General features: G+C 44.2%; 1 protein-coding gene across 1 annotated transcript; it reads right to left on the reverse strand.

The window, feature by feature from the left end:
- Positions 1-1,416: 1,416 nt before the first annotated feature.
- On the reverse strand, positions 1,417-11,852 carry LOC117842048 (DDT domain-containing protein PTM). Its single transcript, XM_034722384.2, has 10 exons — positions 10,651-11,852; positions 9,961-10,560; positions 8,140-9,196; positions 7,763-8,048; positions 7,550-7,674; positions 7,008-7,480; positions 5,923-5,951; positions 5,030-5,659; positions 2,271-3,641; positions 1,417-1,791 (listed from the first exon to the last, which is right to left on the reverse strand). Exons 1-9 carry the CDS (start codon positions 11,592-11,594, stop codon positions 2,641-2,643), a joined length of 5,145 nt encoding a protein of 1,714 aa, XP_034578275.1. The 5' UTR covers positions 11,595-11,852; the 3' UTR covers positions 1,417-1,791; positions 2,271-2,640.
- Positions 11,853-14,349: the final 2,497 nt, after the last annotated feature.

A 14,349-nucleotide genomic window follows, 5' to 3' on the forward strand; every position in this document is an offset into this window, starting at 1 on the left:
TGAAATCTGGAGAATTATTATCAACTAGCATTACGATTTGCAAATTTGCAATGCAAGTTGGACACCATCCTCCGGCAGCAGCCTAGCACCTACAGCAGGCAGCATCTGAGGTCCGCGCATGAGGCTCAAGCGACCAGGATCAACAGGCGCATACATGTATGGATGCAAGCAGACGCAGCCATGCGCTGGGCATTGAAGAGTTCCTCAGGTGAGGGCCCTAACCTGGCTCCGCCGCTTCAGGGGACAGCTCTGTCGTGGCTCCGCCACTGTACCCAACCATTGTTGCTGCCCTGCATGTTCGTCCACAAAAGATGGAGCCACCATTGCATCCTCCTCTCCGAATTCCTATTGCATCTCACTCCCATGACACACACCGACGGCGCTCTACACTTCCGTGTCTGCTTCTCCCACTCTTCTTGGAAGCCGAGTGGTATGACGAACCGCATTTGCAGCTTCAATTGTTGGTGACGGCGCAGTGAGAAGCTAGTACCTATTTATAAGGTAGGATGCAGAGCGACTGACTTCAGACCGACCGGACAAAGGCGGCGCCTGCTTCGTGTTGTTGGGCTAATGCATGGCTACGTGGGCTGTGTTCCTGTTGGGCTCCAACAACGCAGCCTAGAATTGTAGTAACGCACCCGACAAATAAACAGGCGTGACCTTTTTTCCCCCTCTCTACTTTTGTACCACATGGGCAGGTAAAATGGGTCTAGCATCGTTCATATGTGAACATGCAACCATTGCCACCAGACCGCGTGGAAGGCGTGGTTAGCAAACTCAAACTCATATGAATTATTGGGATAAAATTCATGAAGCACACTAAATGATGTGCTTAGCCTTTTTGTTTCTGATCTTTTTTTTTGTTTTCAAGAAACATTTGTCTTCCTTTCAAAAAAAAGAGAAACAATTGTCGTCCAATGATGATCTCAACTACCCAAGAGTAAAGAAAAACAGGAAAAGAATTAGTTTCCTCCCTCCCCTGCCGAGTGACCATTTTCTTTTTTCAAGAAACATTTGTCGTCCAATGATGCTTTCAATTATCCAAGAGTAAAGAAAAACAAGAAAAGAAGTTTCCTCACCTCGCCCGGCCCAGTCGCGCGCACAAAACGCAGTAGCGCGGCCCGCATGATGGGCCTGCCGAGCACTTCCGAAGAAAGCCGTGAGATTACAGCCTGTATGAAATCTGGACAGATTTAGGGCTGCTGCGAGCCTGCGACTATGAATGACACATAGATAATTCAACATTCCAACATACTGCAGTACAAAACCACCTCAGTATCATGAGATGCCTGACTGCACGTTATCTGGATGATTTTCACATAATTTGGACACAGCACAAGGCAACAAGCCCTAGTTAGCTAGGCAGGGATCGAAAACCAGAGCCGCACTTGAACCTGAACAACCCAACACGCAATATCCAAAAGAATCGATCATAAGCTAACAGTTGGATGTACATCTACCAGTATTGTTAGCTTCTATAACGTTACTGAAGCGGAATGTAACCAGACGAGCAAAACAGCATTGTACAAACCCATGTCATGCTAGAGTTAACCCTGTAACTTAAAAGGCTAATGCAAACCTATACAAAATCTAATCAACCCTGTCAAGATGAATCCCCTTGCAGCATATACAAAATAAGGATTGCAACCGACTGTTAGAAGCAATTTGAAAGAATGAATCATCAGGTTGTCTTGTTTGATCTGGTGCAATATCTAAGGCTCCACAAAAGAAATCATGGGGAAAGGGAATGCCTCCTCATGCTTGCCGGTGGCAGTGACTGCTATCTCCTTCCTGCTCAGATGGAGAATAAACAAGATGAGTACCAACTGAAAAGAATATGATTGCTCGCATGTGGAGTATACTGGGGGAATAAACTCTGCTTTTTGTGAATTTGGCAACTTGATATTGTATGGAATTACTATAGACCAACAGATAGGTTGACAGAAATGGAAAGAAAATCAGCATAACATGTTTGCAATGTGCAGTGCTAATCATCATTAGGTGATTAATTCTGTTCGAAAAACTGTGGGACAAGATTAACACATGTTGTTTCTTTGGATGGGGTGGCTATGAACATGTGCTGCTTAAATACAACGCATAGAAAACTTTGCAACTTCAAATTCAGACATAGCAATTAAGCATTGTCCATTTCAAATATCTGCCACAAACCATCACCACACAGTGATTATTGAACTTTGGACAGAACAAGGAAAAAGAACATGTTAAATATTCCAAGGAACAGATGTGTGTAAAGCAAAATTGAGACTCACCTTGAATGTCATATATATACCAGCCACTTGGAGATATCCAAATCATTGCACAATCTTAAGCAACATTACTCCAACATTCTGAGCGGTAATGTGAAGCATGGGAAGGAAATGGTACCTAACTAATCCCTAGGTCAGCCCTATTGAGAATGTTATAGCTTAACCTCGAGTCAATTATTCTTCTGCTTGGCTAGTCCGATCAGAATATTTCCCTAAGGAAATCCAAAAATAGCCTTTTCCTTATTATAGATTACTGCTATGAGGCAATTTGAGTTGACAGTCAGCAGAATTTTCAACCAGAGCAGCAGCAAGCAACAAACGGGGGAGCTAAGGGCACTCATGCTGAGGGTTTGAAGTCCTTTGACTGAGTACACTATAAAGTCACTACCACCTGAAAGTCAATGTCATGCTCAGCAGGAACAGCCTTCTCAGAATCATCCTTGGATGGCAAAACAAGAGATTCCTTGACCGGACCAGTTTCAGGTGTAACGACCAATGCCTCTTTGCCAGATATTCTAATGTTGTTGAAGTGTTCAGCTAGAAAATCACCTGAATCTTTTGGGATTCTATTATTCTCCAGCTCTTCCGGACTGTTTTTATTATCACTCTCTTTTGGACAGTTATGATTATTAAGCTCTTCCAAGTTGTTATGATTATCAAGCTTCAGGCTATTAAAACCATCGAGTTCCATATGACATCGTGTTTCTTCAGCAGCAAACTTGCTACTTGCAATACCATCAAGCTCCCCTTGACTGTTATGGTCATTGAGCCCTTTCCAATTGTACTGTCCATCTAGTTCGTTCAGATAACTATGATTCTTAAGCTCTTTGTCAGTTCTACAGCTGTCAAGATCGTTCAGATTGATGTGATTGTTGAGCTCTTTCAGACAATTATCGTCACCAGGCTCTTTCTCAGAGCCAGGACTGTCAAGCTCTTTCACTTCATTATGGGCATCTAGCTCTTTCAAACTTTTATTAGCATCCAGTTCTTTCTCGATGCTATGAGTACCAACCTCTTTCAGATTGCTATGATCATTCAGCTCCTCTAGAGAACTATTATCACTGAGCCCTTTCTCAGCAATATGACCATTGAGCCGTCTCTCAATGTCAACCTCCTTCAGATTACTATGATCATGATCTTTCTGACTACCATGAGCATCAAGATCTTTTGAACAACTGGGGTCCTCGTCCTCTACAAACTTGTCGATGCTGTGCTCCTCATCCTCTACAAACTTGATGCCGTGATCCTTATCTGATTCAGTCTGTGCATATGGACAGACAGGTAAACTTCTCAGACGGCATCTATGGCACTTGAAACCAATGAGATTGTTCACATTCTCAACGGTAACAGAGTATATATCCCCATGAAACCAATCTGAAAGCAAAAGCAAATGTAATAAGGATTATGGGATGCAAAATATGAAAACTTCCCAACACATGAAGAGCAATAAAGAAAAATCATACACATCCAACATATAAAACTGCAACAACAATTACTTGTGACTAGTGCTCCTATGTTCTTCCAAGTGAAAATCACAGATTTCTACTACTCTACAAACAATACACTTTGCAATTTGTTTAAATTAATTTGTAGGACATAAGAGCACTACTGCTTCCTTGCTGAGTCGTGAGGAAGGATGCTCCTTTGCACAGACAACACAACCAGACAGAAATACTTAAAAGTAGCTTAGAACAAAAGAAAAATAATACCTCGGTTCTTTCATTCTTTTTTGTTGTTTAGCTATTCAAAAGTGTTCTCTATTGTATGTAGTTATAGGATTTCGAGTACTTGCATCTACTCCATTTAAAGATTGATATGTTTTTCCATTTAATTCCTCGTTGGTTGCCACAGGTGGTTGCGGAAACAAACTCAATGAAGCACTCCTTCCGGTTCTACTTAGCACTTTTGACCAACTGCATGCATATTTAGGCAATCATATTTTGAATTGGGTTGGACAATTACCCTTGTAACAGCTGCCCAACCTAACTACTGGTGCCAGCTGAAAAATGTTTTCCTCCACTCTCAGCATAAGTGCAAGAACACGAGTCATCTCATTGGTACCAGTGTTAGCCGCGATTTTGTTTTCCCTCTAAAAAGTCTGCAATTATTTTCTTTCAAGCTTTGCAATGCTACGAAGAAACATTCAACACAGCATTGGAACTGGATAATTTGTAACAGCTGCCTAAACGAGCTGCTGGTGCCAGCTGAAAAATGTTCTCTTCCGTTCTCTGGATATGCGCAAGCACATATGCCATCTCATTGGTGCCAATGTTACCGCAGCTTTTGTTTTTTCCTATAAAAAAAAAGGCTGCAATGCTTTCCTTTTCGAGCTTTGGAATATCGCTGACTAGCGCAGTGGCACAGCTACACCTCTTGATTGATCACAATGGCAAAACTGGAAAATGACGCATTGGCAAATACATGGTGCGCCAAAAATTTGGGGAAGGAAAACTCGGTCACATGTGCCAAGTATTATGAAGCAGAGGGTGTAGTAAGCAACACAGCTTTAGTAGGGAGAGGGACATGTAGAACTTTCCATAATAACCATGCCCAAGGCTAAAACGACAAAAAAACAAACAGAAGGGGTAATAGTTAAATAGTTTCAAAGAGGATGATCGCCTAAATAGGTAGGTGCCTACTGTACACACTATGTAATAAAAACACATAATAAAGAAGATTGTTTTTTCTCACATAATAGCTAACTGACCATGAAGTTGTTCTAAGATCACAAAGAGATGTCATGCAAGCAAAGCTCTGCTTACCTTCACATTTTTCACAAGCAATATAAATATCCTCTTCACTGTAGCATTTGTCACACAAACAGCATACTGGGCTGACTTCAGACATTTCAGCATCTTCGGATGGAAAAACTACTCTTTCTTTCCTGAAACTTATTGCCCGTTCATCATGTGGATTTTGTGTCCATCGAAGGCCATTTAACCAGTATGAATACTGCAAAGCAGTCCGCTTCCTCTTGCGACAGCTAGCTGCATGCTCGGATACGTTTGAGCTGCCTTTCATGTACTTATCATACAATCGTTTTGATATACGTTTCACTGGTTCATTTTTGGGCACATTGGAAGATTCACTCTCACGCATCTTGGGTAATTCACTCTTTGATGGATCCAGTGGGTACTTCCTAGGCCGACCACGCTTACCCTTTTTGCCAATTTTCTTCTTGTATTTGAGAACAATCTGATTTCTCCTAGTCACAATCTTGTGTGATCGCTTCTTTTGTTTCTTTTGCTTCTTTTTGGGAGATGACTTCTTTGGTGCAGCCTTTTTCTGAGGAGACTTCACCTTTAAGACCTTTTCAGCTAAGCACTTGTTGCAAACATAAACAGTATCTGCAGCACCTCTAGGAACCTTGAAATGTTTTCTATGGAAAAGAGCTGCATCGGATAAGATAAAGTACATAAGTGACAAACTTAGGAATAACTGCAAATAAAACTCCACGCATCAACAACCCAAGTAAAAGGAAAAAACTTAACAGTTGATGATTGATTAGCTAGTGCAATATTAACAGTCGATGGAAATTTCTTTTATCCAATGGCAACATAGGAGACCACAGAAAATGCATGTAAAAATAAGAACTTGAGGGTTATAGTTATGCATATGCAAAACGACAAAGATGTGTACGTGCAACAGGGCATACCTGCGCAATACTGGCAGTTCACAGCTTCCCTGTTGAAAAAGAGATCGAAAGAGTCAGATTAACTAGTCAAAAGAATTTACTATGATACAAAAGAAACAAATAACAAATATATTGCCACATTTAGAACACGATGCAAGAGTTTACTGGCCAAACAAATAGCTGCAAGAATCAAAAACTACCATACACAGTTCCTATATATAGCATAACTGATCTGATGTGCCCCTGAAATCCATATGTGCTCTGGTCCCGTTTGGAGGCAAAGGGTGTGTTAGTTTTTCCTTTCTAGTTGTTACTCTGCTGTTGTCTTACTCATGTGTATGTCGCTGAGTTACTTTGAACTCTAAACTCTGACCATTTTGGTCCTATTGCAATGTAAATGGACCGGGGGTCACCCCTAGAACTCTAGAAAAATATATACCATAACAAGCTTTCCAGAGTAATTAGCTCACTTGAATAACTTGTTCAGAAATAGCACCACAAGTTAGATTGGTAATCATGCACCTAGACGGTTTAGAAAACAACACTAAATTCTAACACAGCACAATTTAATAAGGTAAGAAACCTATTAACACACTGGCTGATAAACACTCCTAGAAAAGTATAATGATTGTATCTGAATGTGGGTGTAAGTGTGTGGTGGTGGTGTGTGTGTGGGGGGGGGGGGGGGGGGGGGGGGGGGTTGAAGGTTTATAGCAGATCAGTTTTTGCAAGGCATATATAAGTATAAAAGAGTTAAAAATGCCACTGTACCGAGGCCCTAATCTGCCTATCGCAGCTATCTAACACATACTGCATCCTAACAGCGGATACGAAACATTACAACAGCACATCACTCACATGCATTGTACTGAGTAGCAACAGATATTGGCATAACAAAATAATCCAAAATCGTGAAAAAAAAATCTTATATCTATAAGATTCACAACTTGGACAAAATTTATAAGTTTAACTAGTTTGTTTGAACTGAGCTAAACCTTTAGCAATTGCTGCTAATAATTGATAGGGTTAGGGTGAGTATGCTGTGGTTGAGAAAAAATAAATAAAAGAAACTATTAGAAGGGAGAGGAAAAAGTTAAGTGTCATACCTTGCAACCACTTCCTTGTTACAATGACCACAAAGCCTGGTGGATTGCTTTTCTGCTCTTTCAAAGAGGTAAGCAAACCCGGTCTTTTTTGGCATTTTGGGTTTGGAGTCACGCACCTTCTTAGTCTTCTTAGGAAGTTCATCAGTTTCCTTCTTTTTCAGCAGGCGAGCAAATGCTTTGGCTTCATATGCCTTCAATAGATTCAGAGGGACATGGCCTTCACTTAACCAGTACCTGTTCCTCTCGCTAGAGGGATCCTCAAATTTTGTTCCGTGTTTAGAAATAACAGGAGGAATGTTCTCTCTCTTTCCAAAATCAAGTAGATATTCAACATTTGTTCCTTCTATGCGTTTTCTTCGAATTATAACTTTCTTAAAAAGCCTTGCTATTTTCTGCATTTCCTTGGTCATGAGGCTGGAAGGGAGAGTGCTCAGTATCTCAGTCCACTTGATATTCCATTCAAGCTCTTTAATCTGCAGGTACACGAGGAGAACAATTTAATGACCAAATTTTACTGATTGTTTTTCAAAACAAGCTATTACCTGCAAAATGAGCTGGGCCACATTTTCTGCCATTTCCACAGCAGCTCGCCAAGCAATGTATTTGAACCTCCGAGCAAATTGTGAACCATCGGTGTACAAAATCGTTGGAATTTTCCTACGTCCCGCTGAAGTATACCAGGTCAAAAAGGTTTAGCACAAATACAATAGTAGCAAAAATCTAAAAATTGACAGAAGGTTGGTTTGGTCATAAACCTTGCCGAGCAGCTTTGTAGACCAGTGACTGAGGCAACCTCTTCCAATGAAACACTTGACGAGATAATTTTCCGCCCCTCCACCAATAAACACCAACATTACGAGAGTCAACTTTAAGTTCACCATTAGAAGATGGTTTCCTCCCTGGCTTTCTAGCAGTTCCATGACTTAGAGATTTATTAGATGAACGGACCAATATGTGAGCTGCAGAACCAACCACTTCAACAGAGTCTGCCGGTTTCTGCCATTCCATAGAAACGGCAACACGTCGCAGACTGGACTCTAACTGCAGAGTATGGCAGAAAAGTATGTATCATTGTAGGGTATACAGAATTAGGAAAAAAAAACATAAGACTGAAGCATATGACAAGTTATACCATTAGAAGAGGCTGCTTAAGTGATGATACATCTGCAGCCTTGAGAACCTCCTTACGCCAATATATGCGATATTGTGGATTTTGCCAAGGACCAGTCAGCAGACCATTCAACCTTTCTTCAATTGACAAAATGTTATGCATAGCAAGGATGATATGACTTTCCATATTTTTTTCTGCTTCGACACCCAAAGCATGTGGCTTGGTGCCTTCCATGCATTTAACATCAGTTACTCTGAAAATGCAATCAACGCCGCCACTGATTTGACAGGAGTTGCACCATCCACACTTTTCTTTAAGCAGCTCGACAGAAAGCTTTTGATCAGTTAGTGCAAAAATGTTAGCATATTTTTTACATATTGTTCTCAGATGGAAAGAGAGTGCATCCTGAACAGGTTTCTTCCCTTCCTTGTTTTCAGACAGCTTGTGTTTTAGCTCTTCAGCAGCTGAAGCTGCTATTTGACCAAAGCTGTAATAGTTTATGTACCTAGCAAGATCTGAATGGAGATGCCAATCACTTTGCTTTTTCTTAGGTGGTGAATCTTTCTGATTCTCTGCAGATAAACCATTACCATGTGAATGAACGTCTTCCTGGGAATTGCAGTGATCATTCTTAGCACTAGAGGATCCATTTTGAGGTATTTGATTTGAATCACCTTCAGCAGCATTTTCACTTCGAGACATAAGTGCAGATCTAAATGTGATGCTCCGGAGTGACAAATCTTGATCCAATTGATCAGAATTTGAGGTGCAAGCTTTCCCAGAATCCAATTGTTCAAAGGAGTTGTCCTGTTCTACCTTAAACTGCTCATGTTCACTACGTTGCTTCAGTCGTGATGAAAGTCTGCAGTTTGTCTCAGCATCAGATGTACTACATTCCCTGCTACTCTGATACCGACCGTTAAGATTGGGTGACTCGATTGCAGTACCGTAAAACGAAGATATTGTATTAACAATTGATCCGTACGACGGATGACATGTGTTCAACACTGTAACAAGGGAATGAAGTTCGACCTGGCCATAGTAATGACATGGAGGGCTCCCCTCATATGAGTCAATCCTGCAAGTTCAGAGGATCTTTGTTTATTAATGTAGCAAGAAGTAACTATCTGATACATACAGGATCGATCAGAGAGTAAACACATCATGTCTCACTTCTGCAATATGAATTGCTCACTTTTCGGCAAACCCTTAATCAATGAGCCTACAGTATCATAACAACTGGATCTTACTAAATCAGGGTATCACAAATTTCCTTGTTTTATTCCAGAGAATCTTAATACAGCATAGTCTTCCATCTTTTAGGAAAAAGTGCTAGTACATAGCACAGAAATTGTATTTTCTTGTGGTCTCGTACAACATCAAGGTATGAGTATGACCATACCCTGGGTTATTCAGTAAGTTCAACTTTTTTCGCACCTCTAAGCAAGAAAAACAAGAAATATGTATGTTCTGCCTAGCATGTCGAAAGTCAAACCATTGCTAATCCCACAATGTATTCCTAGGCCCACATGTCCCTAGCAGCTTTTATAGAAATAATCATATGATTGTTGCAGCTTACATGTTCTATGGACAGGTGCCACCCAGAAGAAACAAGAGAAATAGAGCATCCTAGGTGAAGCTCATAGACAAGAGAAAAATGTTAAAGCTTACATTATTGTTCCTCAATCCTAAGGTGACTTTATTATCTGAATGGTAGAGTACTAGAGCGATGCAATCTTCACACTTAGATTTTGTACGGTACAGGATGGCAATGTAGCATAGGAATACTCAAATTCACACAGAGCCCCAAAAAAAACATGGAAGGGATAGATGGTGACTTACACCAAAAGATAGCCGCAAGTGCCGAAGTATAGTCGGCCATGTGGATCAATTCCCAGAACCTCTGCTCCTCGCATAGGACTTGCCATATTTCTAGATCCATCATTCTTCTGTATTAAACATTCAGGACAATACCAATCACCTTCAGGCAATAGATCCTCCACCACCCCCACACATTTTGAATGAAAGGCAGCTGGACAGCCATCACAGCATAACAAATTACCATCCATGCCACAAAGATAACATTCATCACTATTACCATCATCCATTTCATCAGAGCCTTCTGGAGACTGAGAAGAATCCGCTGCACCCTTGGCAGAAGAGGCCCTCTTTTTTCTTCTTAAACCAGTGCTTCTGAAGCCCTCATCATTTCCATCCAACTCTGACATCCTTGACCGTATAGCCCCAATCGCCAGAACATCATCAGAGAGTGAATGCAGCAGCTCGAGTTTTACCACTGCAGGCTGCCTGTAGTACTCTGTACTCAACAGCTTTAAATCTGTAAGCTTCATACCATACCTCAATTCCGTGCCCCTGGTTAGCAAGTATTCAGCAAGATAGATTGGCCAAGTTGCTAGGTCTAACAGCTCCCAGTTAAGATTCCTACAAAGACAATATAGTGGGTAACTTGAGAAACATATTTTTCATCACGTAGAGCTCTCTAAGCTTAGGATACAGAGAAGGGCATTTTACCTAATGCAGTGCACTGCCGACGGGTCTCCTTCATTGGCGAAATCTTCCAGGTGGCTCTTGAGAGCTCTCAGCAGAGCGAAATGCACCCAGTCAATCAAAGGATTCGCATGCGTGCAATGCAGCGCAGCCACAAATGTGTCCAGTGGAAATGGGCTCAGGAATAGCTGCCTGCTAAATGACCTTAAGCAGGAGTAGACTTGAAAGACGTCGAGGACAGGGAGGCCACCCAAATCTAAACCCTGCGATGACGGTGGCAGCTCAGGTTTAGGTGGCAGTGCTGGCTTCAGCTTCGGCGGCGGTTTCTTCACCACAGCTTCCTCCAAATCCCTGGAGACAGAGCGATAACGCCCACTTCCATTTGCACGGGGACGCTTCCTCCCAGACTGCTGCGGCGTGGAAGCAGCCGCCGCCTCAGCCTCAGCGGCCTCCGCAGCAGCCGCCACAGCCGCCGCGGCCTCCATCTCAGCCGCCCGCTCGGCCGCCTTCGCCTGCCGCGCGCTCCGCCGCAGCGGCCTGGACGACGACACGGGCCCGGGGCTGATCCTCCGCTTCTTCTCCGCCGCCGCCGCCTCCCCGCTCGCCTCGGCCGGCGTCGCGGGCTCGGTTTCCCCATCCGACGACCCGCCGCCCGCGGGGACCGCCAGCACGACGCCGTCCCCCGGCGGCGCGGCCTTGGCCGGGGACGGGGACTCATCATCCCCGCGCCGGCGCTTCTTCGGGCGCCTCCCCGCGGCGTCCCGCGGCGGTGTCCGCTGCAGCGCCTCCGGCATCGCGGGGCCGACGAGTATCTCGGCCATCTCGTCGGCGTCGACCTCCTCCGAGTCCCCGTCCTCGTAGAGCACGCGGAAGTAGCCCGCGTCGGCGTCGTAGGACTCGACGACGCCGGCGTAGGTCCCGAACCCCGGGAACGCCTTCCTGACCGCCCTCCCCACCAGCGCCTCCATCCCGCCCCGCCCCGCCCCGAGCGGAATTCCTAGGGTTTGGGGCGCGGGGGGGCCAGCGCGGCGGCGGATCGGGCGCGGCAGCCGGGGTACGGGCGGGATCGGCGGGCGATTAGGGCTTGCGGGGGCTGGGAATTTCGGGTTCGCTGGCGTCCGTAGAGGGGGAAGGGGAAGGAGAAGGTGGGGGGAGAGGAAGAGGAAGGAGACGAGAGGCGTGTTATATCTGGCTCGGGCTGCGACTCCTTTCGGTTAGTACTGCGGAGGAGAGAATGGAATGGGACGAGACGAGATGTGCGTGTGCGTCGAGTAGAGAGGGTTTTGGGAGGGAAAATGTTTGGCTCCACCGTGACATGGGAAGTGCCTTCGTTTGATTTGAAATGGAAAATCTGGATGGAGCTCGAGTCCACCGGGGGGTAGTCAGACAGAATTTTGCTATTCTCGTACTGTGGGTAAAGGTGTACTACTTCAGTACACTCGCTTTGTTGCCTAGAACGGTGGTGTTGCTAAACACTTTGCCCTGGGCCAATAGCGTTGCTAACAAACTTCTCCTCTCGTGCAAATTTAACATAGAGAAATGCTAAGTATTTTTCTTATTATCTTTTTTAAAGAAAAATATGTAGAAATTGTAAGCACCGTCGTTACACGGAGGAAGTTCGTGGTTACCATGCTTGTCAACTTCTTCATGGCGCCGTCGTTTTCTATGGCGAACGACTTTTTCAGTACGACATTTGTCTTTCTCCGATGAATTTAGAACTTTTATGGTTAGAGTGTTAGGTTTTAAATTTTGTTGGAAGGTCTTTTACAAATATGATCACGAAGGTTATATGGCTTTAGTGTGATGGCTAAAACATTGCTTACCATGATGGTGGTCGATCATCAGTGTGCAAGATTAACCGTTTGGTGACTAGATCAGACTCATCAAGATAAATTATTATATACATGATGGGTCACCAAAGACGAGGAAGAAGGCTGGTATAGAGGAGGCAGAAAGAGGAGTCGATTTAGAGCAGAGGACTTCTAGAGAGCCTTATTGGAGAAGAGAATTTTTGAGGCGATGATGGCGGCAATTGGGAGCACAAAGAGAAAGAACACATGAGTGCATGTGAGGAGGTAGTAAGATGAACCTAGTCGTGAGATAGATAGGGGTTTAGAGTTAAAAATTAGATCCAAATACACTCTAAACTAAAAAGAATTCGAGTCAAAAAAATTTATGCATAACTTTAGTTACAACATAGCTAGATTCAGAACAAATTTAATGTGCAATAAAGAAGACATCATATAAACGTGTACATTAGAGTAGGGTGTGAGCTTATACGTGGATACCAAATCGATGGCAAATGATGATGGAGATTACCGTCGAATGATGACGGGTAGGATGGTTAGCAGAAGTGACGATGGCAATATGATTGTGTTCATGGGATGCGTCTATGGGTATCAATATGGGATGCAATAGTAAGGAAGATAGATATGCATAAGGCAACTCGGGAGCGATGCTTACACAAGTTTTTAAAAAATGGGGTCCAAAATTCATCTATTATGATTATATTTTGAGGATTGCTAGAATCTTTTATGCCAAATAATACATGGATTCAAATCTCTAACCTTTCAATCCATGGCAACATTCGTGATGAACACCTCCTGCTCCATCTCCAGTAGTTGTATATTTTCGATAGGGGAGGAGATGGACGCCTCAAGCCCTTTAAAGCAACTCTAGCAAAGTCCTTACTTGAACCCTTACTCAAAAAGTAGGAACTGAGAGAAAAAAAAAACGCACTCTAGCAGGACCCAGGATCTCTATTCTAGGGAGGACCCTGCTTCCCCCTTCAGCCCCTTCTCCCACGGGTGGAGGGAGAACCCTCTACTTTTCTATTTCGTTCGTTTCTCCTAGCGCGCTTGCATGGACTGCTCCTCTTCCGCCAGCTACCACCTCGAGCAAGGGCACTGGCACAAATCGAGCAAGGGCACCGACGGTACCTCGAGCAAGGGCGGGCCTGAGCTTGTAGCGGCGCTGGCTCAACGGATGCAGAGCCGGAGTGAGGGCAGGCCCGGCCCTGGGGGGGTTCGAGCAGTGCGGTCGCCCTGGGCCCAAAAAACGGAGGGCCCATCCCCATGTATACATACGTATAGGGTATTGAGCTCCTGCTTTCTTACCTGCGTGGTTCAGACTTCAGACGTTCAGTTAATCAGTTGGGCTAGGCCCATAGGCTGACGAGCACAAACAGCAGGCCAACAGCTAAATCCATGAAGGCACGAACTGACGAACGGATCGATCATGAATCATCGATGACTGTTCGCATGCTGCCGAAACCCTAACGCCTGAGTCTTGACGCGACGCCTGACGGCAGACTAGCGAGTGGCGACTCCTCATCTCCTCTGCAGCTCCGCGCGTGCCTCCGCCGAAACCCTGAGTCCTTGACGCGGTGAGTGCTGCCGCCGGTGACGCTGACGGGCGACGGCCTGGCTGTGCGGTGCCTGTATGCATGTATCATTGTATGCCTGTATCCTTGTCCGCTCCCTCTGCCTGATCCTGTGATCTCCAGGAACTCGCCTCCGACCGTCCGACGCCGACAAACACGGAAACACCATAGGCAGCCACCGAGCCACGGCCAGAAGTAAAATAGGTAACACAAATTTGCCGATATTCGAAGTTCAAAACTCATTGTAACTTATATAATTTACTAATAATTTGATTAAGTCGATCCCATCTAATAACTCGCCCCCTTATAGAAATTGTTGGATCAGATCGATATTGATGCCA

This window comes from Setaria viridis, chromosome 2 (assembly GCF_005286985.2).
Source record: "Setaria viridis chromosome 2, Setaria_viridis_v4.0, whole genome shotgun sequence".
Lineage (NCBI taxonomy): Eukaryota > Viridiplantae > Streptophyta > Magnoliopsida > Poales > Poaceae > Setaria > Setaria viridis.